This window comes from Lissotriton helveticus, chromosome 6, assembly GCF_964261635.1.
Source record: "Lissotriton helveticus chromosome 6, aLisHel1.1, whole genome shotgun sequence".
Taxonomy (NCBI): domain Eukaryota; kingdom Metazoa; phylum Chordata; class Amphibia; order Caudata; family Salamandridae; genus Lissotriton; species Lissotriton helveticus.
Genome location: NC_136067.1, coordinates 1,924,343,172 through 1,924,369,226, shown reverse-complemented (window position 1 = coordinate 1,924,369,226; position 26,055 = coordinate 1,924,343,172). Strand labels below are relative to the sequence as shown.

The following is a 26,055-nucleotide window of genomic DNA, read 5'->3' as shown; positions in this document are numbered from 1 at the left end:
TACTTTTCATGTATCCTCGGCACTGAGGGGTGATGGGGCTAGGGAGTCCATCTTGGAGGGCACTACTGCGCCGAATCAGTCGATGGTGCGGTGGCATTGAAACCAAGCCAAAGAAGGTTGATGCCAGAGCCTGCATGGGAAGATGCATCTTCACCCAGCGAGAAAGCCTAACTTGTACCCTATTTGAATACATTGTATATCTTTCCATTGTATTCCCTGCGACTTCTCGTGGGAACCCAAAATCTTGCTAGGCGGCACCTTAGGATGCAAAGTAGGCCTTAGAATAGTCTGTTCTGATTGGTGTGTTAACCAAATCCTACCTTAGGACCAATCCAAATTGGGGATTCTGACACTTTGCAACATTTGGGGGGTGGTACCCTGTCCCAAAACAGTATATCTAGCCTAGGTTTAGCTAGAGAAATTGTCCGACTTGTCTGAATAGCTGACCTGTCACTGACCCAATGCACTCAATAGGTGACTTGATACAGAGGTGCTGCGGAGCTCTCCGTCCGAAATTTGACCATAGACTCTGAAGGTTTTACTGAACCTTAAGTGCTGGCGGAGCACTTTGCTGGGGAATTCGCTGACCCAATCGGGGTCTTGACTGATCGCTGTAGAAAGGGTGGAGCGCAGGCGTTGCTTCCGAACTGCGGGTGCTGATCGTGTCCTGGTGGTCCTGTCCTGATCCGAATCTGGGTTTCCTGTCCTGTCCTGGGGTGTCCATTCTGCACCTGCTGTCCCACTGAGGGTTATCGTTCCTTGAGGGTTTTTCCTGTCCTTAACTGACCCGTGGCCAGGGTTGGTTTTCACACCAGTCTAGGTAAATATCGCTCTGAGTTCTTAAAACTGCACCTTTCTATTTTTCTGTCTTTGCTTCAATAAAGACATACCCTTTGCATATGTTAATTTTCCATGTTTTTCTCTGAAAATCATTGCATCTCATTAAAGTCATTTACAGTTTGCATTTCATAGCGTGTTCCTATGTTCCCCTGCCTTTTTAGTATAACTCTTTCCATACTGTTTATGAATTAAATAATGTTTTACAAATTTCTCTTAAATACTGAATCGAAGTAATAACGTTAGAATTATAGCGTGTTGCACTTTTCTACCCTTCACTAGATGTATAGGTTTCCCCGTGTCTTTTCTCTCGAAATATGACCTAATGATAAAATCCTAAAAACGTGCATAAAATTCCTAGCATTTAGTACACTCCTTTGAATTTCATTTCCGTTATTTCTGAATTCCCTCATTATAGGGTTAGATGGTTACCTATATACTCTTCCTATATGGTTATGTGCTCTTCGTTATTCTGATTATAGATTGCCTCATTACTATAAACTGTATGATTGCAGAAACTGAAATCTAAGATAAATCTTTTAAAACTTCTAGTTGTCCGTGGTCATTTCATGAAATAAAGTACAAAAAGTTGGGTTTGTATTTTGCGGCCTTTCCTTTTACAGCTAGCTCCCTGACCCATCGTGGTCATAGGTACCCATAACGGTGGATGGTAAGTTGGGTACACTGGAAAAAAATCGAAAGGGAACTCACAATTATTGGTAGTAGATTGTGTGGTCATCTGATCAAAGTATATGATAAAGTAAAGTATATGGGCCCGAAGCCAGAAGTGGCGAAATTATTGGTCGGGTGACCCGCGATCTCTAGCAGTAATTTTCTGGTAGCATCGAGGATGGTTAGGGAATAGCTAAAGGTTAGGTAGGACTAGTTAGTCTGGCTAAGTCGGATGCTGCTATAAGAGTAGGCGCTTCAAGAGAATTGATCACTCACTTGAAAATTGTTTACTTTGAAAAATAATGAAATGTTTTAAAATTATTATTTTTGTTATTATACTGGTATATGTATTAATCCATTCGTACGTAAAACGTCTTGTATGTTGTTAAGGAATCCCCGGGGAATTGAATAGCGAGTGGTGAATAGAATCCACTTGCTTTGAGGTCAATGGCTTTTAAGGAAAGTTGGTGCAGGTTAGGCAGAACTGGAAGCACTAACTAGGGTTTTTCTGAATGTATGATTGAATAAATGTTAGTAACGAGGTTCATTGGCAAAATTCCTACTGTGGCATAACCTAGTGAGGGTCACACCGGAAGAGTAGCAGGTTCATCGGAGCTTGAGTGAAAGCAAAAGGGCTCGCTGGTGAAACTTTAGACTTGGATATATCCCGGAAAGGTGGATGAGTCTAGGGAAGTAGCAGGTGCCCCAATGCTAGTGTGAAGGGTAGGCAGAAGAGATCTACTCGTAGAGTGTGAAAAGTAAATGGAAGTAGTTTACTTGCAGCGAAACTAATTTCTTTCCTGTCTAGACACTTGAGCACAGTGGCGAATGTGTATTCGTTGTTAAATAACCAAGCACTAAGCACTTTTAGAAAGAAAGAAAGTTTCCGTTACCTTGTGAAGGAGGGAGTCAGCCGCGAAGCTGCTCTGACGTCACTCTGTGCCGCGCTGGGATTGGTAGGCGTAGCGAGCTGGTAGCAGAGCTGAAATTGTAAAGGAGGGGTGAGCGCCGGAGCGTGGGAACTGTCTCGCGAAAGGGCCGCGCACCCATTGGTCGAGATTATTTGAACTCTTGCATTTCATTGGTCGCACGAAAATAAAAGACGCACTCGGGTTGGAAGTGATTTGTAAACAAGTCACTCGTAAAAATCGTATGTGGCATTCGTATAGACCGCATACCAGACCTGATCCACGGCATATGGGATTTGAGAACGATCAGTGGAAAGGCGTTAAAAACGACATTATGTACGGAAATAAGAGAAAAGTGTCTCTTGTAAACAAAGTGAAGAATTATTTCAAAAAGGACAAGCCGATTAAAACTAGAGAAGGTGTTGTCATACCGCAACCAAATACTCCCGCATCTTTCATGATGTTCGATAAAGGGTATAACACATGTGTATGGTTGGAAAATTGGGCAGAATACACGAAAGATGACGGAGTATTGGCTTTTCCGTTAGATGGAACATTTAACAGCTGAATTCTATTCAATTTGAGAACCCGAATGAATGATTTACATCCCAGACCTAGATTAACGCAGTATGAAGCACTAGAGGAATGGGAAATCTAGGCTTTCGAAAGGGATAAGCCACGGATGGATAAAGGGTTAACTAAATTTTATCCAAAATTGAAGCAGGAAGCACGAGCTAAAAAGATGAAACAGTGGAGGCAGAACATGATAGTGGAGGGATTGTTTCCCATGATGCCAGCAGATGATCCTTCTGGGGGAAAGAAACGGTTGGAAAAATCTAAACATTGGGTACCCATCGGAGAGTCGGATGATGAATTATTAGATGACCTGTGTATGAGAAGTCCGCCTCCTTATAATGAAGGACATCGACCTTCCAGTGCAGGAGATATTTCCCGAAGACTTCCTCCCCAGGAAGAAGTTAGGTCCGCACGTGTAGGAGGGGGTTACCAAATACCTCCCTATACCGAGAGTCTAGGACCAGTGGATACCAGAAACATTTACCCCAGAATGTCAGCTAGTGGGGAGACAGGATATTCCCGTGAAGGAGATTTTTGTTCTCGACCTCCCTACGGAGGCGAGATGAGACCCTCAAGTTCAGGAATGCCGTTATTACAGCCACAATATGAGGAAGAACGAAGAGCCCTAGGAACAGGAAGTTTGTTCCCAAGACCAAATTATGGTGAAGGACCTAGTGAGACTCATCCCACTGCCCCAAGTTATGCTCCCACACTGACCCCGCAGGTGTTACATGACAAATCCATAGAGAGATTACTGGAAGAAAAGGAGCGGGAGGTTCTAGCAAAACAGAGAGCTGAGATCATTCAGAAAATATCCCAGTTAAATACCAGTCCTGAAGCATTGACAATCCCAGTAACAATCGGACCCGTGGTTTCATTGTACGGGGATCGGCATGAAAGTCCAAAACCTCCAGTCATTACTCCCGTCATAGCACAGCCCAGATCAGAACCCTTAATTGTAGATGAACAGACGAGTGAGTGTGAATCTGAGGTCTCACTGATGGATCTGCCCATTAGAAATACAGGGAAAAGGATGCAGACAAGACATAATCCTTTCAATGCGAGGGAGATTCAAATGGAATCGACTTCGGGTACTAGAAGTGTCACTTTGGTCACACCAGAGGAAATCGAAAGATGGAGTCAAGAATTAGAGAAACAAACTTCGCAAACGAAACCTTTAGACCTCTACAAACAGAGTAGAAATCGAAGAATTAATGGCAGGAAACGTAGGATTAGACAGATTAAATACCTACTCTGAAGAAGAGCTGTTGTTTATGTGCAAAAGTCTTACCCGCAATGTCAGAGTACTTCATGAAAAATTGACAGATACTGCTGCTAGTATGGGAATAGACATTTCAAAATCGAAACCCTTGCAGAAACCATACCGAGCAGAATTTTCAGACAAAGATTTGGAAAACCTGAATATATCAGCGAAAAAGGCACAGGTCAAGGAACTATTGACAGTATTACAGAAATGGGGAGAAGTAGAAAAATGGAAAGCCAGATGGGCTAGAAAAAAGGATGAGGCCAGGTCTAAGCAAGTAACTCCCGAATTTGTCCTAAAGGAAGCAGACAAACCAGAACAGTTATGCCCTATGCGCGAAGTGCCCGGAGGAAAATATGTACACGTTCCATGGTCCCGACAGGATATTGTGTCCTTTACCAATGACTTCCCGAAATTGCGAGAAAAGCCAGTCGATTGGTACCGGCAGGTAGAAAGATTTGTAAAAGTGCAAAAGTGCTTGTGGAAGGACCTGGATGGATTCTTCGACATAGTGGTCCCTGTAGATCTGTGGACTGAGTGTAAGATAGCCATAGCCTGGCCTAGTGAGGAATACCCGAGAGATGACAAAACAGGGGAACCATCGAAGGAAGTGATGAGGAAGTATGAACAAGTAATTCAACATTTGAAAATAAAAGTACCTGCAAAGGAAACTGATTGGACCAAGATAGATAGAACCACGCAGGAAAGGGACGAGACTGTGCATTCCTTTTATGAAAGGCTGTTGCAGGTATTTAAAACATACAGTGGTATAGATAACATCGAGATGAAGGACATGACCCACTTCATTTACAGGTTTGTAAACGGTTTAAGACCCGAAATTTGTCAGTGGATAAAGGATAATAAAATCTGTTGGCATACCAAAAAGATGGATGAGGTCCTACGGTACGCAAAGTACTGTGAGGACGAAATGGCAGAAAAGAAAAAAGCCCTGAAGGAGAAGGTGATGTGGGCTCAAGTAAAGCTCGCAGAACAGCAGGAAAAGCAATTGAGTAAGTTAAACAAAACTACTCAGCACCAAGGCCCTGGGGGTGGGGGTGGAGGAAAACCTAGAGCTAAAATGAGCAGAGAGGAAGCGAAAAAGAAATTTCCCTGCCACCAGTGCGGAGAAATTGGATATTGGAGAGACGAGTGTCCCTATTTGCAGTCTGATAATGCCCAAACACCTGATTTAATTCCACAGACGCAGAATGAAAAACAAAGAAAGACCCAGCAGCAGGTAAAAACGATTCAAGTGCCCCGAGCGCCAAAACCTATTTTTAAAGGGAAGTCACCACAGGGTGATGATGTAGAAATCTGGGGAGGCAATGAGGATAGAAATACAGCAACTTCGCAGTATTTGTTGAACGACACCTTTTTCTGTGATGACCAGTACTGACGGGGCCTGAGAGGGGAGGACGAGGAGTGCGTACTTGGCGCCTCTTTGCCGGTAGACCAGTCAGGGCCATACATTGAAGGAAAGGTTGATGGAAATGATGTCACCTTTCTATTGGACACTGGTGCTACCCGTTCTACTGTGAGAACAGTGGACGTTCCAAACCTACCCCTCTCGGGAGAAGCAATCCAAGTAGTAGGAGTATCTAATCAATTGATTAGTACACCTGTTACCGAACCCATGGAGATCTCGATTGGAAATTTTAAACAAATGCACAGATTTGTTGTCTGCGATACCAGTCCGATAAATTTACTGGGACGTGATTTGCTGTGCAAAATGAATTGTACCATCTTTTGCACACCAAAGGGCGTCGAAATTCAAACCCCAGATGAGGATGGTATTTATAAGCTAATGTTAATTAGACCTGACTCAGAAATAAAACGAATGACTATACAGGACTTACCTGAAGAACTCCAGCAGACAGTGAAACAAGAAGTGTGGGACTTTACAGGAAAGGATGTGGGATTAATGAAAAACATAGACCCCATACAAATAGCCATGAGGGAAAATGCAGTATACCCCAATACCAAGCCTTACAGAATGAGTGCAGAAGTGAGAGCAGGTGTTGCCATTGAAATACAGAAATTGCTAGAAGCAAACATCATACAGGAAGTAATGAGTAGCCCGTGCAACTCACCCATTATGGGCATCAAAAAGCCTAATGGCAAGTACAGAGTAGTGCAGGACCTGAGAAAGGTAAACAAGATAGTGGTCCCTTGCTGCCCTATTGTCCCGAACCCAGCAGTGATTCTGTATCAGATCCCCTGGGATGCTGAATGGTTCACTGTGATAGACCTATGTCATGCTTTCTTTTCGATCCCATTGCATCCAGATAGCAAATTTCTTTTCTCATTTGCTTTCAACAGTAACGTGTATGTCTGGAACAGGGTCCCCCAGGGGTACACAGAAAGCCCCTCTATCTTTAATCAGATCTTGAAAAAATGCCTTGAAACTTTAGTCTTACCTGGAAAATCTGTTTTGGTACAGTACATTGACGACCTATTGGTGGCGTCTAAAAGCCATAGGGATTGCGTGGTTGACACCATTGCCCTACTGAATCACCTGAGTGAAAAGGGACATAAAGTGGCCCCTGAGAAATTACAGTTCTGTTCGAAATCAGTGAAATATCTGGGACACCAGATAGAAAAAGGTATCAGAAAAGTCACCTCAGAGAGAGTCAGAATAATTCAAAATATGCAGTTACCCCGTACTCAGAAAGAAATCAGAATGTTCCTCGGAGTTGTAGGTTACTGCAGGCAATGGATTGTGGGATTCGCAGTCCTTGCAAAGCCTTTGATACAAATGACAAAGAAAGGAGCAAAGGACCCAGTTGAATGGAATGACGAGAGCTTAACAGCTTTCACACAGTTGCGAAATTGCCTGTGTACAGCCCCTGCTCTGGGAATGCCTGACTACTCCAAGGAGTTTGGCTTATTCTGTGACACTCGCGACAATTGTGCATTGTCAGTCCTGACTCAGGAGCATGGTTTGACCAGAAGGCCTGTGGCATATTTTTCTGCCACTTTGGATCCAGTGGCTGCTGGACTACCTGGATGTCTAAAAGCAGTAGCTGCAACTTGCACCAGTTTAGAACAAAGTGAGTCTATTATTATGGGACATCCTGTAACTGTGTATGTTCCACATGCAGTTGTGATCCTATTGACTCGTACAAAAACTCAGTATCTCACCCCTAGTCGGCTGACTAAATATGAGAGGATTCTCATGGGTGCCGCAAATGTAGTCATTACCCGATGTAACATTTTAAACCCTGCCACTCTACTCCCTGACTCAATGGTAATGGAAGATAAGGGAGATAATGAGCATGACTGCATTGACCTGACAGAGTTTAGTACTAAACCCCGCCCAGACATTAAAGAAACTCCTTTGCCTGTACATGATGAGGAATGGTTCGTGGATGGTTCATGCCTAAGGCATGAACTCGGAGGCCTAAGTGGTGCCTATGCTGTGGTCACGTTAAACAAAATTGAAGAAGCATCTTATCTATTTGGAGTAAAGTCTGTACAAGTAGCCGAATTGATCGCCCTGATAAGAGCTTGCAAATTGGGAAAAGACAAAAAAGTAATAGTGTATACTGATAGTCAGTACTGTTACGGGGTTGTGCATGACTTTGGCCAATTATGGCTACAAAGAGAATTCCTGACTTCCTCAGGTACCCCCATTCGGAATGGAAAAGTTGTCCAAGACCTTTTAGAGGCAATCCAATTACCAAAAGAATTGGCAGTGGTCAAATGTGTTGCTCATAAGAAGGGCCTTGACCCTGTATCTTTGGGAAATGATTTTGCTGATCGTGTGGCAAAACAATGTGCTATGGAACAAATGAGAATAAATCCCAGGCGGGGTGGGGTTGGAAACAGCTGCCAACTTAGAATGTTTGAAGAAGTGCCTACATGGGATGAAGTGAGAGAATGGCAGCATGTGACGCCCTGGGAAGAGAAAGAGAAATGGAAAGAACAAGGTTGTAAACCGAGACGTGAGGATGGTGTCATTGTGGGCCCAAATGGTATGCCTGTGTTACCTAGACACCTGCTTGCCCCAATGGCTCGATTGATACATGAGGGATCACACATTGGGAGGGACGCCATGGTTCTGGTATTTCAACAGACTTGGTACAACAAGAAGTTCAGGAAAGTAGCAGAATCTCTCTGCCAGAGGTGCTTGACCTGTCAGCAGTTCAACGCTGGCAAAACAACAGTAGTTGAACTGATGAAAATTGGGAGATCAGGGGGTCCCTTTGTGAGAATACAAATTGATTTCATTACCATGCCTCGTTGTGAGGGAAAAAGGTATGTCCTTGTCATTGTCTGCCTATTTTCAAAGTGGGTGGAAGCTTACCCTGCCACACAGAATGACGCCATAACAGTAGCTAAGCTCCTACTAAAAGAATTGATACCTAGATTCGGGGTTCCAGTCTTTATTGACTCAGATAGAGGCGGACATTTTCAGAATTAAATTTTGGCCCAGCTTTGCAAAGCATTCGGGATAACACAAAAGCTGCACTGTGCATATCATCCAGAGGCTTCTGGAGTGGTAGAACAAATAAATGGCACTATAAAAAATAGATTGGCAAAAATGTGTGATTCTACTGGCTTGAACTGGATAAATGCCTTGCCTCTTGTTCTGATGGGACTCAGAAGCATTCCAGATCGAAGAACAGGCCTGAGCCCCCATGAGGTATTGATGGGAAGAGTGATGAGACAAGCGTGGGTACCAGGATACAAACTGTTAAGCATTTCTGATGATTTGGTACTTGAATACTGCAAGCAACTGGGTGACCAAGTGCGTTCTATCTCTCGCCAGATTGGGGCAGACGCCGTCGCCAACCCGACAATCCCAGTTCACAAATTGGTTCCTGGTGACTGGGTTAAGATAAAGAAGCATACTCGTTCAAGTTGCCTTGAGCCAAGGTGGGGAAAAAAGCGCCAAGTAATCCTGGTAACAACGACCGCTGTGAAGTGTGCAGGCGTGCCCAAGTGGATCCATGCCAGCCATACCCAGAAGGTGATACCCGACGAGGAATCTGGAGCCGAAGGTTGTCCAGCTGAGGGGTCTACAGACGTTGGTCCTGAAGTAGCTGATATCAGACGGCCGAGCACCAGTCCCGTTGAGGGTCCTGTAAGCGTTGGTCCAGAGGTAGCCGATGACGTATGGCCAAGCACTAGTACTGCTGAGGATCGCACAGATGTTGGTCCGAAAGTAGCTGATGACGAGCTGCAGAGGATTTGGCCAGAAGATTGGATACCCATAATCGACCTTCCTGGAGACCCACTCAGAACAAGAGAGCGAATAAGAGAAGACAGAGAGTGGAATAGAGAGGTCGAGCAAGGCACAGGCGAAGACCCTCAGATCATTGAGATTCACATCAAATCTGAGGACGAAGAAGAAGGTCAGACAGGGACAGAACAAGTGATCGATACTCCTCCACTGACTCCTGATATCGAAAAGGGACAGACTAGACATAGTGTAATAGTTCGAGCAGAAGAAAATCAAGGGATCGAAGTGCTCGAGCAGGATCAGGCAGAACTAGGAGAACATGTTCAGGACATAGAAACAGAGACATTTGAAAGCGAAACGCAAAATATACCTGAACAAGGCCAGCTTAGTAACCAGGCAGAAGAAATAGATACAAGACCTGGGACTAGTCAGACAGAAAGGGAGAAGGCAGAAATCGAAGTGCCACAAACAAGTGAAAATAAAAGGACATTAGAAGAAAGCCAAATAACAGTGCCAGCTAAAAGACTCAAGAAAAAGAAGCACATTGAGCCAAGGTATATTAAGAGACTAAAATTAAGAATAAAAACAGTCCAAGAGAAGCTTGCAGACATAAGAAGAAGTCCCCGAATTGCAGAAATACCTGAAGACAGCTCCAAGAGAAGGAGTGAGCGAATAAAAAGACAAAACGAAAAATACAAGGATCCGGAGTGGACCTACTTAATCTTGGAAAACTTTGAGGATCTTGATATTACTGACGAAAGCGACGGAGAACAGATTACTGATTACTCTGCAGAGGAAGAGGAAGAACCGCCATGAAATTGCTCAGCAATAAAAATACCTGGGAAAAGCTACAAAGAGGGGTTAAAATTTTCTTCTGAGCCAAAATGTCTAATACAAACGTGAGTGGTAGACCTAGCCGCAGTTGTTGCAAAACAAGCTGCAAGGTGTGTATATGTAGTATAGTTATAGTAATATTAATTTGGATAGGATTAACAGTTTTCATTCCTTTTATGGTGAGCAAAAATACTAATATTGACCCTACTCAGATTACCGACACTGAAGAACTGACAACACGAAGTGTAGAAAGACGTGAAAAAGCACTCAGACAGACAAAACGAGACTTAGAAGCATCAGATGAGGAAGGACTACATTACCACGGAGTTAGAAACCAGACACACTTAAATGTTTTCGCAAACCTGTTAGTGCATTATGTAGAAACTATGGAAATAGAAGATTGCTATGTCTGCATGAAGCTACCTACTTCTGTGGCTGAAGGCGTGACATATCATCATCTACCTCTGACCTATGGAATCTCCTGTAGTATTTTAGCAAGCTTATTTTACAAAAGAGGACCGTTACAGTACTATTACTCTAACAATGACGTGATCTTTTCTGAACTTCCTATACGTGGAAATCTGAATCCTGTACATACTAGAAGTGACGTTACACGTTATATGGGAGAATACTTTCTGACTATAGGTACAATAGATTTAAATGAAGCACACAAAGACAACTTGACCTGTTCATTACATGAACAAGAAAAGATATTTTTGAACATGGCAGAGAAGAGAAGGGAGAGTTTCCAAAGAAAGGCAAATGACAAAAGGCAGAAAACACCTAAATGGGCTGAGAACATGGAAAGCACCTCAAATGGCGGGGCAGGGCCTGCTTTGTTGCTGGATTTCGAGAAGAAAGGGAAACTCTGTCTTCATCGCGAGAAGACTAGTTATTATAATAACATTTTCATTGGTTTCAGTCAATGTGAGCACAATTACAAGGTAATTGGAGGTTGGGGATTCAAAAATGGGTCAGAGCCTGTGTTTCCTGGAATTTATTATATATGTGGAGACAAGGCTTATTTCAAATTGCCGGATCACTGGTATGGAAGCTGCTACTTTGGCATTGTTTTCCCGAGAATTTACCATGTGAATGAAATTGCTGGAAGCAGTGAAAACACTAATGGCTTAGTGCGTAGCAAAAGAGAAAGCGTAGGTGAAATAATGGGTAGTATTTTTAGTGCACTGATACCTGAAGTGGGAGTGGTTCTGAACACTCACAGAATTTGCAAATTGTCCACAATAGTGGATGTGTTGTCTACTGACACGGCTCATGGATTTCTGCTGGTCAATACCGAAATGGTTGCGATCAGATCAATGGTTTTGCAGAACAGACTTGCTCTTGATACCTTATTAGCAAAAGAGGGCGGAGTCTGCCGGATGTTGAAGGCGCAACATTGTTGCACTTACATTCCGGACAAAAGCGTACAGCTTAAAAGATATGTGAAAAACATTACTAATTTGGAAAAGGAACTCAAACCACTCGAGGTTGACAGTGCCTGGAAGAGACTGGTTGATGGTCTCTCCAATGTAGGTCATTGGTTTGCTAGTTTAGGTAAGAGCTTATTACTTAAGGTACTGATGCCAATTAAAGTGATAGGTCTTATCCTATTTCTCATATTCGTCTGTTGCAAATGTCGCAAACACACAAAGAAATACCAAGTGAATGCGAGAGGAGTGAAACAGAGTGCGGATGAACTTGAATTGGAAGAAATGAATAATAAGATTTATAAAAAGGTGAAAAATTCTCACCCTACCAAAAATGAGAAAGAGAAACTGAATCGACTGTTGGAAGAGATAGAAATGTACAAAGTGTGAAAGAAAGTTGGCATCTGGTTCCATTATTTTGTGATGATAGTAAATATCATCAAAGAGGGGATTGATAGAGCAAGATTTCGCATCGCGACTTGCTCGAGTCAAGAACCTCGAAAATCTATTATAATCTCGTAACTTCAATTGTTTTACTAATTTTATGTATTTTGAATGTGCGTGGGTATCATTGAGATGCTTGCTTATGTGTTTTACTAATACGATTAATTCTCGTCCCTAAAATGGCCGCTGCTTGACTTTCCTCTTCTGCGCATGCATCAGTCACACTCACGTGACTTTGCGTAGAGATAGTTTTGGAGGGAAAGGGTGCGCATGCGTAATAGCCACAAGATGGCCTTTCCCTGTATTAACGTGGTGAAGCTTGTGCTGTTGCTCTCGTGTCGTTATATATTGCACTAATATTTAAATTGCATAGTACATTTTTATGATGATAAACGTGAAGTACAAAAATATGACATATAATGCCTTCGTTTATTTCCATGTACTAATTTGTTTTCGCTTACTTTTCATGTATCCTCGGCACTGAGGGGTGATGGGGCTAGGGAGTCCATCTTGGAGGGCACTACTGCGCCGAATCAGTCGATGGTGCGGTGGCATTGAAACCAAGCCAAAGAAGGTTGATGCCAGAGCCTGCATGGGAAGATGCACCTTCACCCAGCGAGAAAGCCTAACTTGTACCCTATTTGAATACATTGTATATCTTTCCATTGTATTCCCTGCGACTTCTCGTGGGAACCCAAAATCTTGCTAGGCGGCACCTTAGGATGCAAAGTAGGCCTTAGAATAGTCTGTTCTGATTGGTGTGTTAACCAAATCCTACCTTAGGACCAATCCAAATTGGGGATTCTGACACTTTGCAACATTTGGGGGGTGGTACCCTGTCCCAAAACAGTATATCTAGCCTCGGTTTAGCTAGAGAAATTGTCCGACTTGTCTGAATAGCTGACCTGTCACTGACCCAACGCACTCAATAGGTGACTTGATACAGAGGTGCTGCGGAGATCTCTGTCAGAAATTTGACCATAGACTCTGAAGGTTTTACTGAACCTTAAGTGCTGGCGGAGCACTTTGCTGGGGAATTCGCTGACCCAATCGGGGTCTTGACTGATAGCTGCAGAAAGGGTGGAGCGCAGGCGTTGCTTCCGAACTGCGGGTGCTGATCGTGTCCTGGTGGTCCTGTCCTGATCCGAATCTGGGTTTCCTGTCCTGTCCTGGGGTGTCCATTCTGCACCTGCTGTCCCACTGAGGGTTATCGTTCCTTGAGGGTTTTTCCTGTCCTTAACTGACCCGTGGCCAGGGTTGGTTTTCACACCAGTCTAGGTAAATATCGCTCTGAGTTCTTAAAACTGCACCTTTCTATTTTTCTGTCTTTGCTTCAATAAAGACATACCCTTTGCATATGTTAATTTTCCATGTTTTTCTCTGAAAATCATTGCATCTCATTAAAGTCATTTACAGTTTGCATTTCATAGCGTGTTCCTATGTTCCCCTGCCTTTTTAGTATAACTCTTTCCATACTGTTTATGAATTAAATAATGTTTTACAAATTTCTCTTAAATACTGAATCGAAGTAATAACGTTAGAATTATAGCGTGTTGCACTTTTCTACCCTTCACTAGATGTATAGGTTTCCCCGTGTCTTTTCTCTCGAAATATGACCTAATGATAAAATCCTAAAAACGTGCATAAAATTCCTAGCATTTAGTACACTCCTTTGAATTTCATTTCCGTTATTTCTGAATTCCCTCATTATAGGGTTAGATGGTTACCTGTATACTCTTCCTATATGGTTATGTGCTCTTCGTTATTCTGATTATAGATTGCCTCATTACTATAAACTGTATGATTGCAGAAACTGAAATCTAAGATAAATCTTTTAAAACTTCTAGTTGTCCGTGGTCATTTCATGAAATAAAGTACAAAAAGTTGGGTTTGTATTTTGCTGCCTTTCCTTTTACAGCTAGCTCCCTGACCCATCGTGGTCATAGGTACCCATAACGGTGGATGGTAAGTTGGGTACACTGGAAAAAAATCGAAAGGGAACTCACAATTATTGGTAGTAGATTGTGTGGTCATCTGATCAATGTATATGATAAAGTAAAGTATATGGGCCCGAAGCCAGAAGTGGTGAAATTATTGGTCGGGTGACCCGCGATCTCTAGCACCTGCTCCCACTGCAGGTATCCCCAGAGCTGTTCTCAGTTCCCCACGAAGTGTCTCCCGCGAAGCAGGAGGCGCGAGATGCAAATGACGTCCCGGCGGGGGGAGGGGCTGCCGCTCCTGCTCGCGGCTCCGTTCACTGCTGGGACACAGAGTCCCGATGCCTAGTCCCGATGCCTGCTCCCACTGCAGGTATCCTCCGAGCCTCCTGGTGCCCGCTCCCACTGCAGGTATCCTCAGAGCTGTTCTCAGTTCCCCACGAAGCGTCTCCCGTGAAGCGGGAGGCGCGAGATGCAAATGAAGCCCCGGTGGGGAGGGAGGAGGGACTGCTGCTCCTGCTCGCGGCTCCGTTAGCTGCTGGGACACCGAGTCCCGATGCCTGCTCCCACTGCAGGTATCCCCCGAGCTTCCTGGTGCCTGCTCCCACTGCAGGTATCCCCAGAGCTGTTCTCAGTTCCCCACGAAGCGTCTCCCGCGAAGTGGGAGGCGCGAGATGCAAATGAAGTCCCGGCGGGGGGAGGGGCTGCCGCTCCTGCTCGTGGCTCCGTTCGCTGCTGGGACACCGAGTCCTGATGCCTGCTCCCACTGCAGGTATCCCCCGAGCCTCCTGGTGCCTGCTCCCACTGCAGGTATCCCCAGAGCTGTTCTCAGTTCCCCACGAAGCGTCTCCCTCGAAGCGGGAGGCGCGAGATGCAAATGAAGTCCCAGTGGGGATGGGCTGCCGCTCCTGCTCGCGGCTCCGTTCGCTGCTGGGACGCCGAGTCCTGATGCCTGCTCCCACTGCAGGTATCCCCCGAGCCTCCTGGTGCCTGTTCCCACTGCAGGTATCCCCAGAGCTGTTCTCAGTTCCCCACGAAGCGTCTCCCTCGAAGCGGGAGGCGCGAGATGCAAATGATGTCCCGGTGGGGAGGGGCTGCCGCTCCTGCTCGTGGCTCCGTTCGCTGCTGGGACACCGAGTCCCGATGCCTGCTCCCACTGCAGGTATCCCCCGAGCCTCCTGGTGCCTGCTCCCACTGCAGGTATCCCCAGAGCTGTTCTCAGTTCCCCATGAAGCGTCTCCCGCGAAGCGGGAGGCGCGAGATGCAAATGAAGTCCCGGCGGGGGGAGGGGCTGCCGCTCCTGCTCGCGGCTCCGTTCCCTGCTGGGACACCGAGTCCTGATGCCTGCTCCCACTGCAGGTATCCCCCGAGCCTCCTGGTGCCTGCTCCCACTGCAGGTATCCCCAGAGCTGTTCTCAGTTCCCCACGAAGCGTCTCCCTCGAAGCGGGAGGCGCGAGATGCAAATGAAGTCCCGGTGGGGAGGGGCTGCCGCTCCTGCTCGCGGCTCCGTTCGCTGCTGGGACGCCGAGCCCCGATGCCTGCTCCCACTGCAGGTATCCCCCGAGCCTCCTGGTACCTGCTCCCACTGCAGGTATCCCCAGAGCTGTTTGTCATCCCCGCTAGGGCCAGCATTGGAGCCGCCGCCGCCTGCGAAGCGCTCGAGACGGGTGGGGGTTAAACGAGACCGCGAAACTTTGTTTCTCGCCCTCAGCTTCTTGCTTCCGAGAGGCAGCACCTATCCCCTCCCCGGCAAAGGTCAATAGAATGTGTGGAAAATAAAAAGCCGCACGCATAAGTTCATCAAAAGTCTGCCATGATTCCATGTGGCCGTCTCCTAGAGCAGCGCATGCGCGCTGCGCTAGGCTTCACCTAAAGAGGGGAGAGTGGGGGATATGCTGCTTGAGAAAGCAATGAGGTCTCAAAACCAAGGCACAACTGAGCACTGAGTTTAAAAGAGTCAAATCATAACTGGGCAAAAATGTCAGAATACACCAGGAGTATTTCGGGCCTAATGTGACAGGAGCATGGTTTTGTGAAACAGATGTCAAAAAGGGGGATTGGAGATTAAACAGTTATTCAATAACACTAACATTGCAGAAAAACCTGGTGAATAACAAGGTCGTCCATAACAAACATCAAATTGGAGGGGCTCGGGTTGAAATTTCATCGTAAAGTCCTTTACTGAAACTCAAAAATAATTTCTGTTTCTCACTGATTTGCATTATTCCAAATGTTTCAGTTGGCACAACATATGGCCCACTCATGTTTCCTGACATTAACATTGTTTTCTCAGGGCCACTAACCAATAACAAGCACCCTAGAATAAGTAACAGTTCGGGTCCCCTTCAGAGACTTAGTGGGATTCACACAAGAAAAGAAAATGCATGGAGAACTATAACAAGGATTTGAATTGAGGTTTATCAATTAACATAAAAAGGGGAAAAGGTCTAATACTATAAGCACTTGAATGGAAAAATAAGTGACAATATGGACACCTCTCTCCCTTCCTCACAGGCATGTGCTTCTCGCCCTCTCCTAACTCCTGACATCCTATTAATCACCATAATTTACCTGCCAGTTTATACCAAACATAACATAACAAACATTAAAACAACAGTTCTCCTACCTGGTTTGCTGACAAGTTTTTGCAGCTGCTGATCTAGGTACTCCTGGCGTTTGGTCAATACATTCAACCACTTTCGCCGTAATCTCTCAAGATCGCGGTCCTGTGTAGACAAATAAGATATTAAATACAGCAGAAAGAAATATAGATACACATGTGATTATACATTTCAACAAACATTTCACCAATCTACCTAAAGGCAGGGAGCAAGATATCACATTTAGTATATGTTTAAATATTACCCTCAGCCGATTGCCAACCTGTTAACACCACCACTCAAAAATAGACAGTGGTGGTCTTAAACAAGCTTGTGAAACTGCCAAGTTTTGTGTGGCTGTGGATATCAATAGGAAAAGTAAAGCTAAAAAACAGAAATAGTAGCATTAGGTTTGCTGCATAGCACTCAATACAGCGGTTTCCACCTCTCTAAACACTAGAAGTAACAGGGGTTATTTACAGACCTTGAAAGAACAAACGTTTAGTTGCCCCAGCCAGGATTTAAGCTTGTGACTTGCAGTACACACCAGATGTCGGCAGGAAGCACTTAAATCAGTGTGAAAACTTGTCAAATTACCCTAAAACTCCTCTAGACACATAAAAGAAAGTGCAAAATAGCCACCTGTTTGGTGATCTAGCCAGGCAGGCACACACTCAAAGCACCAAAGACCTCTTCTCATTTACATTGGGGCCATGCACCCTTCCACGGAATATGCACGCGACTAAGTCTTGGAGCGAGCTGTGGCCCAAGATGACCTTCCTGTGTGATTTTAGTGTGTTCCGTAAACACGGCATCCATCCCTGACCTCTGGAAGTAGTGATGTGTCCAAACTACTGTTTGCAAACAAATGTTTCAACAAGGGAGCCACAAAGGTCTCCTGTGTCAGCCAATATCACATTTCAAGAGACTAAAAAGCATGAGGGACAGATAAAAAGAATAAAAATTGGGCAAAACACCATAATCTAAAACAACAGCCCTGTGGGGGGGGGGGGGGTCCAATACTCAGTGCACTTGTAGAAAGAAAGGTCCTGACCATCAGAAAGCAAGATATTGGCCTCTTTTGCTGTTCAGGGGCTCACTCACAACGTGACCTACTAGAATTAAGAGACTTTCTGGAAGATCCACAAAATATATTGACCATGACCAACAAGAAACAAGCTTCTGAAATGTTTGGGTTACTGGTGGGCACCACACCATGAGCCAAGCAAAGCTGAGCCATCCTGGGGTCATAAGGAACTGGACTATGGCTAAGAGAAATCAAAGTACTACCAAGGAATACCTTTTTCCACACACATTTGCTTACTTCTCTTCCTATAAGTTTGCAGCATCAGTGAAAAACCAGGGAGATGATGAAAACCTGCTTCCTGATGGCCATAACCCCAAAAATGCAAATTTTTACCACCGATTTACCTACAAAGAGACCCCCATTATACAGAACTTCAGCAGAGAGGACTGATCTGGAGCTTGTCAGGATGCTGAGATTCCACAGGATAACCCGCCCACTGGGCCATTCCTTTTATGATAGTGAATACAGCCCACACACTGCCCTATTCATTTCAAAAGGTGGCAGCTCCTAGCTGTGTGTTAAAACTAGTTTGGTCACTCTCAGCTAGAGCCTTCTGTGATTTTATTTTACTAGTTCATCATTGTAACATATCTTTTTTATTGAAGACGCTGTATGTTGAAAAGCATTGTCGCGGACTGGTCATTAGCTGACTGGGGTAACCATTTTTAGGTCTCGCCTAGCAATGCAGCGCAGCTGCGCGCTTGGCGAGATCTATTGTTATTGACTTGGGTTCGGACGTGGAACAGGAGATGTGCACTTACCCAGACAGCTGATGTGTATGCTCACGGCGTCTCTTTGAGCTTGCGCCCGGACATCCGATATGCACACTCACACTGTCTCTTTGATCTTGCGCCCCGACAGCCGATGTGCATGCTCACGGCGTGTCTTTCAGCTTATGCCCGGCGAATGCTTTTTTAATTGGATTTTACTCGCGCCTCCAAGACCGGCTACACCGGCCCTACCAAGCCTCACGCCGAAACGAGCAGCACCAGCAGCGGTGGCAGCTGCAGCAGCAGTAGGACCAGCCCCCTAGTAAGCCCGCTGGCCCCCGCTACCTACCTGCACATGGGCCGCTCCCTGAAGGAGATCTGGGAGCACGATCGCATGTTCACTGCGTCTCTTTGAGCTTGCGCCTGGACAGCCGATGTGCATGCTTGCACGCTCACGGTGTGTCTTCCAGCTTGCACCCGGCGAATGCTTTTTTAATTGGATTTTACTCGCGCCTCCAAGACCGGCTACACCGGCCCTACCAAGCCTCACGCCGAAACGAGCAGCACCAGCAGCGGTGGCAGCTGCAGCAGCAGTAGGACCAGCCCCCTAGTAAGCCCGCTGGCCCCCGCTACCTACCTGCACATGGGCCGCTCCCTGAAGGAGATCTGGGAGCACGATCGCATGTTCACGGCGTCTCTTTGAGCTTGCGCCTGGACAGCCGATGTGCATGCTTGCACGCTCACGGTGTGTCTTCCAGCTTGCACCCGGCGAATGTTTTTTTAATTGCATTTTACTTGCGCCTCCAAGACCGGCTCCGCCGGCCCGTGGGACACTGGTCTTTGCCTCCTCCTTGCAGATGACCCGGCTGTGGGCTTATGTGTCTTGGCAATTTAAGTTTTCTTGTGCTGACACCCTCGGGTGGAGCACAGAGGCGCTCTATGACGAGGCTCATCCATGTGGGTCTCACAACACACAAACGTAGGCACTCACTACCTCCGGCTGGTTCCTCCTCCCACCTCAGCTCCACCTTCGGCAGAAGAAGGAACCAGGGGCTGGGCCGGGCGTCTCAGCAGGCTACAGTGCCTCTCCTTCAGTTAGGCTCTGTGGAGCAGACAGGCGCTCTATGAGTGCCCCACTTGGAGCTGTGAACACTAACTGCCAAGGAGCCCTTGCACCCCAAGAAATAGACCTGCGCATCTGGGCACCAAGGAGCCCCTGTACCCCGAAAGTTACACTTCTGCAAGAAGTCCCTGTAACATACAGACAGGCACGCCGTCGCCAAGAACAGGTAAGGCTCGACTGAGTAAGGATTTGTGCTTATTTTAAGTCCTAAAAATGGTTACTTTACTGTGTCTTAAACTACAACACCTTTAACAGGAAGGCAGCTTTGTGCCTTACAGCGCGGTCATGCTTTGTGGCACTATATAAACACACTGATAAAGTAATTAATATCCGGATCATATCTACTTACTTTCTGTAACTGATCTCGGTATAGTATCAGCATGTGGTGTCAGAGCTGGAATAGAATGGGGGTGCTGCAGGCTGTATATAATGGAGTGGTGGGGTAAGTTTGGAAGGAGGTGCATTGGAAAAGCAGCGTGTTGTCTCAAGAGCTGCAGGTGCACTAGGGTGGAATGGCAGGGGTGGTGAAGTTAGGAAGGAGGTGCCTCAAAAGAGCAGCGTGTTGTCTTAGAGCTGCAGGTACACTGGGGCGCTCTATCTGATTGAATGACTGGGTGGGCTAAGTTTGGAAGAAGTTGCATTGGAGGAGCAGCGTGTGGGGTCCAATTTGCAAGTAGACTGGGGGAGCTGTATGTGATGGAATAGCGGGGCTGCTTAAGTTAGGAAGGAGGTGCATTGGAGAAGCAGTGTGTGGTCTCAGAGCTGCAGATAGACTGGGGGAGCTGCATTTCATCTAGGTGGAATGGAGGGGGTGGTGTAACTTAGGAGTGAGGTGCATTTGAAGAGCAGCGTATGGGTTCACAGCTACAGGTTCTCTTGGGGGCCTATATATAATGGAGCTGCAGGGGTGTACGTTTTGGAAGGAGGTGCATTAGAAGAACAGTGTGTGTTGTCTGAGCTGGAATCAAATGGGGGGCTGGAGTCCATGATTGAGATGCACTGGGAGAGCTGCGTGTGGGTCTTGGCATGGCAGGGATGGCGCAGATCAGGATTCAGTCACACTGGCAGAGCTGTAAATTAGCCTCACAAGTCAAATAGTAGGGCTCAGGATTGAGGGGCACTGGCAGAACACACAGTGGGTCTTCAGCACTAGGATAGTTCAGTGTTCTTGTTTCATTACTGGAATTGTAGGAGTGTTGCAACAGTGGACTCAGTTGCTCGCTCCAGTACAAGAATAATAGGGTAAGATCGAGGCGCACTGGCTGAGCTCTCCGTGTCTCTCTCCTGCAATGGTATTGAGCTACTGGCATTGTAAATAAACTATCTATGTGTTGGTTTTGAAAACAGATAAATAAAAGGCATTGCCATTTACAACGCCTTTTACAATGCCATTTACAATGGCAATAGCTTAAAACTTTGCAAATGCGAGACCTATTGCATTGCAAAAGCTTGTTATATTTGATCTAGTGCCGATCTTGACATCACATCTCACGTGCTAGACTGCAAATGACTGCCCACAGATACCAATGGAGAGTCGAGGAAGGTAAAAGTCCTGTTTATAGATTGCTGGCCTAGTATCCAGAACTCCCTGGACTGGCAGAAATAGTAATGCATAAGAAACTGTCACAGGCAGGTATGTTACCAAATAAAATATGACCTGGAGAAACTATCGCAGAATCTGTAACAAGGTAATTTCTCTATTTGTGAAAACAAAATTCGTCAATATTTTAGGAGCCCTTTGGGCCGGGCCTGATTCATAGGGAGCCTCGCAAAAAGAGGGGGTTGGGTGAGGTGTAGGTAATTCCCTGCGCCCTTAGGGCGTAATCTCCGCTATGATAATTCTCATTTCCGAGGACGCAAACTCCCCCCAAATGAATCAGGCCCACTGTGTGCAATCAAAAAATCCCTGGGACACTTGGCCGCTGTACTTATAAAGTCAGAGCATGTAAAACATCTGTCTGCGCCCTGGCAGGATTTCAAAATGCGAGACGTTTTAGTGAGATGAAAGGCGCTGTAAATCAGCCGCGTTGTTACAGACTCGAGAGGACGCGGCGGGGGCCACTCCTGGAACCCTCCGCGCACTTTTCATCAACGTGAAACAGGAAGAAAGCGGCCGAGCGAGGGAAGGTGACGCAGAGGACAGAAGGGATGACGCAAGACGCTAGTCTCACTAACCAAACTTTTCTGTTTAGAAATTAAACTATCGATTGAAGAATACTGGAATCCTAATGCGTTGCACCCCTGTTTGTACTGAGTGGGACATTCTTGTATTCCAAGGTCAGCTGGGGCAGGTGACAGCGTGATGGTGTGCCCAGGTGACTGCCGGGCATATTGCAGTTTTCAACCATGGATGGTAATTGGGGGGGGGGGGGGAGGGGATAAATATTGTTTCCCAAGAACGCTGGACTCCTTCCCTCCTCTAAACTAGTTTAGCTAAAATAATTTTCGTACGCGCCCATTTTCATTTTCCACAGCCAGTGCGCTGCGAGAACTTCTAAGATGTCAAGATTGTGTTTTTTCTGTAAATCGTGCAGGAAATTCTAAGTTGGGAGAGGATGTGGCCTTGCGGCTAGAGATGCCGACTTTAAAGCCGGGGAACCAGGTTCGAGCCAGGCTTCGGCTCAACATCCTGAGTGCTCATGTAAAGCGCTCCAATACCTTTGTGTCGACTGCGCGCTATATAAAAATGCAAAAAAAAGTCGTGAATCATACACAACTGTAGCAGATACAGGTTTGCTTCCGGTTTGATGGCGGAGTTAGACCAGAGCGATGTGTGCATTAGATCGGGTTGTGTGTGAGCGTGTCTGAATGGATACCTGAGAAAGAGTTGGACATTTGTGCTGCTAGTTTGAGGACAGGGCTGCTCGTCTTCTGACCACCTGGAAGCAGTCCAGCTCAACCAGGACTTGGCCAACCCTTTGGTTCAATGACCAACATCACTTTGGCTCCAGTGCTAACATTACAACCACCCGCACTGAGTCAGGCGCAGGCTCTCCTGGCCCTGCAGCCAGAAGCGCATGCGCAGTCTGCCAATATCCAGAAAAGGGACCGATGGGAAGTGCGCTGTGGTATGCAACAAGCGGTGGTTGTGAACACCAACTGCCTCTAAAGAAGTAGGGATACAGCACGACCACAGAAGCGAAGGCTGGCTCAGGTAACAGCAGGGCGACTAGACAACAGCAGCAAATAGACCAGTAGTTGCAAGCGAGAGTAAAGTGAAATGGAAGAGAGACTCAAGTAGAAATCATCTTTCAAGAAGAAAAAGAGGAGTGAGTTATTCTGGCCAGAATCTGAGTGCAAGCCCAGAAGCACTCAATAGCCAACAGCTCAGGGCCCTAAATCCATGCCTCGCCAGCACTCCCAACTGATGCAACGCCAGTCCATTTGTGAAACGAGGGGAGGTAGGAGTCGGACAAGGGTGGTCTGTGGCTTCTGGGGAAAGCTTGGCTAGGAAATATGCGTCAGAACTATGCATGAAGCAGAATGAGACTTGGGTGACGAGTGATGGACTGTAACACATGATCACTCCCAGGTTCTGATTTCTATGGATGTCTAGGGAGGGGGTTAGAGTTCCTGGGGCCAGGCAGTTGTTGTCTGGCAGTTTTTCCACATTCATAAGTTAGGATCTGAGTTTTGGATAAATTCATTTTTAGACAAGTTCAATTTTAGGAGTTTTTTCAGCAGCTCCAGCCCTCCGTTACCTAGGTAAGCCAGGTTTGCCAGTTTCCAGATGATCTGTGTGTTCTCAACATACGAGTAGTAGTTCAGGTTGAGGTCACTAGACTAGGCAGGCACTGAAGAGGAGTGGAAAGATGTTCAAGTATAAAGGTAAACAGGCATGGAGGAAAAGAGCGGATGTGAAACGACGAGTGGGTGGATACTAGACCTGTCTGAAAAACGCTATGAGGCGATGAAGTCTAGATATGTCCTTTGATGGAGAGCTCCTACAGTCTCAGTGGAAAATATGCTGGTGGATTCTGACAAAGATGGTGGGCAAGTCTATAAGCAGTAGTGTAGCAATTTAATTTCCACAGCTGTCTTCAGGCCATCCCAGTTGGGATCAGGGCTGATAAGAGTTCCTGTGTCAGAGTGTAAGCTTGTCTAATGCTCAGTGAGCAGGCTGCTTTCATCCATGGGCATCAAGATTTGCGTAAAGGATGCCATTTCAAGTTATCCTAAAAACTGGCTATTGGAGACTGATTAATATGTGGCTTGTGCTTCAGAATCATGAGGGTCGGTCTAAAGTTTTGACCATGCTCACGCTGTTAATCTTCAGAAGGCTTGGAAGCACAATACCAAATACCAAAAAAAAAGAACCCCAATACTTGGCTTGAGCACTTCACAACATCACCAAACGAAGCTCACGGTTCATTACTATCCATTGGGGCAATTCAACTTGCGGCTCAGCAGACTGAAAAAGCTATGAATATAAGGCCCTTCAGCTCAATCATGAAGATGTTTCCCACTCCCTCTGCATCAAGTAAGGCACAGACAAAGAAAGGCACCATCCTGTCCTTGTTATTCAACAAGTGGTTCTCTGCACTGGAACAGATAATTAGTCCCAGAAATGACATGTTCGTAAGAGCAACCGTGGCATCCATTAACTATAGATAGTCTGCTCACACTAGAGGCCAGCTGTATCCTTCAAAACCTTTACAAGACCAGAAAGTAACCCTGCTTTCCTGGTTACACATTTGTAGGCTGTGGGACTCAAAACAGACCCAGATGAGGAGGAACTGAAATGGACTATAAGTTAGCAGCCAAAGATAAAAACCATCTACATCAAAGAAGAGAGAAGTTCTAACAAGTGATCCATGTATGCCAGCGTTGGACCAACAACTCCTGACGGAATTTGGCCTCTTATATTGGACTCATCAAAAGAAGAACCACTCTCGAAGGGGTTTTACATGACGAGCTGTACCCCCAATGTCAAATTCTCCAAGGAGCAAATATAGGATGTATGGCTCTTAACCAAGTGCACCCTCAGGCAGAGAAGCAACTGCACAATGACAGCATTTACAGTGTTGAGGAGTCTCAAGGTGGCATACAACTGTATTATTAATAAGCCCAAAAAATGTACTTGCACAGTACTTTACTTTACAGCAAACCTTCGAGCTTCCTGTCAAAAAAGTCACCAATGACAGCGAAGCTTGAAAGCCCATTCAAAGTCCGATAACAGCAGCTGAGCAAGGAGGCAGTCGAATGGGAACGGAGCAGCAACTTAGACTCCCCTTTGGCACACCCCAGAAGTGTCAGAGCAAACCCACTCCAGTATTTCTGCGAGGTGACACAAACTAATAATTGCAGTCCGTCAATCATCATACAGGCTTGTGGGCCCTACATTCAAGACAGTCTTTGACAGCATAATCCTCACATGCCACTTCTTTGATTCCCTTATGTGGAGCACCAGATTCCTAATCGACAAGGACGGTTTGTGAGCTATCCTTCACTATTACATACAAAGAGGTACACTGTACCTACAAACACAGCTGGTCCAGGAAGTGCCTTCTTCACCACCTGCCCCATGCATGGTAAAATAAGCTTCCAATCACCCTGTGCACCAGGCAGACTTTCATAAAACCCCACACTGTGCCCACTCAAATGGCATGCAACCCTCGGAAATGATGGGCAACTGGTAGCAGAGGTGACCAGTTACATGTTTTATAAGCAGGAAAAGTGTCACACAAACGAGTATTAAAATGGGCCAGCAGTACAAATGATATAATGCACTTGAGGGAATTGGTGTATTTATCCAACAAGCCTCTCAACTTGGAGGTACTATCGTGCCAAACATGGGTAGGGTTAGCATTTTGAAGATTTCCCAGTAAAACACTGCAAGAATTAGAAAAAGAAAGGACACACAGCAGTAATTTGGAAGACCCTGAGTCCAGTTGCTTAAGACCACAGTTTTCAGGATTCTCCCAAGTCAGTCCTGGAGGGCTGGGTCCATGCCAGATTTGTAAGATAACTACATTTATCTAAATGTGGATATGCTAAAGATCTGTCATGAATTCCTGTGCCCACTCTGCCAGATGATTCCTGCTGGGGCCAAAAATGAACTTGTGAAGTATGTCATTCTCCATCACCAAACTGACTTCTCACTGTAGTGGAATTAATGAATGCTTTAAGGCCAGGAGCCTCAGAAGTCGCAACTCAAGTTATTGGGATGGGCAGAAGAAATATGCAAACAGACCACATGCAAAGGAGCTAGCCCTGCAGATAAGCCACAACATTAGTATTGGTCAACTGAGCCCCATGGGGTGACAGACAACCTGCTAAGAATATCTTCTAAATTGGTAGGTCTAATATTGTACACTGCAAATGAGTTAATAATTAAATTCCACAATTTGCTAAAATAACTTGTAACCAGATCGTCAGCTAGTTCTAATGTCACTTCAGAACTAATATGGATTGATTAAAAAAAAAACTATTAACATTATTTTTTTC

At 45.7% G+C, this 26,055-nt stretch overlaps 1 protein-coding gene across 2 annotated transcripts in view; it reads right to left on the bottom strand.

Moving 5' to 3' along the window:
* The window catches only part of KIF13B (kinesin family member 13B), a 701,202-nt gene that overhangs the window by 175,010 nt on the left and 500,137 nt on the right, over positions 1-26,055 (bottom strand). For both annotated transcript variants that reach the window (XM_078649880.1, XM_078649879.1), the window contains one exon: positions 16,715-16,814. In XM_078649880.1, coding sequence (XP_078506006.1) covers positions 16,715-16,814 — 100 coding nt within the window. The remainder of the gene's footprint in view (positions 1-16,714; positions 16,815-26,055) is intronic.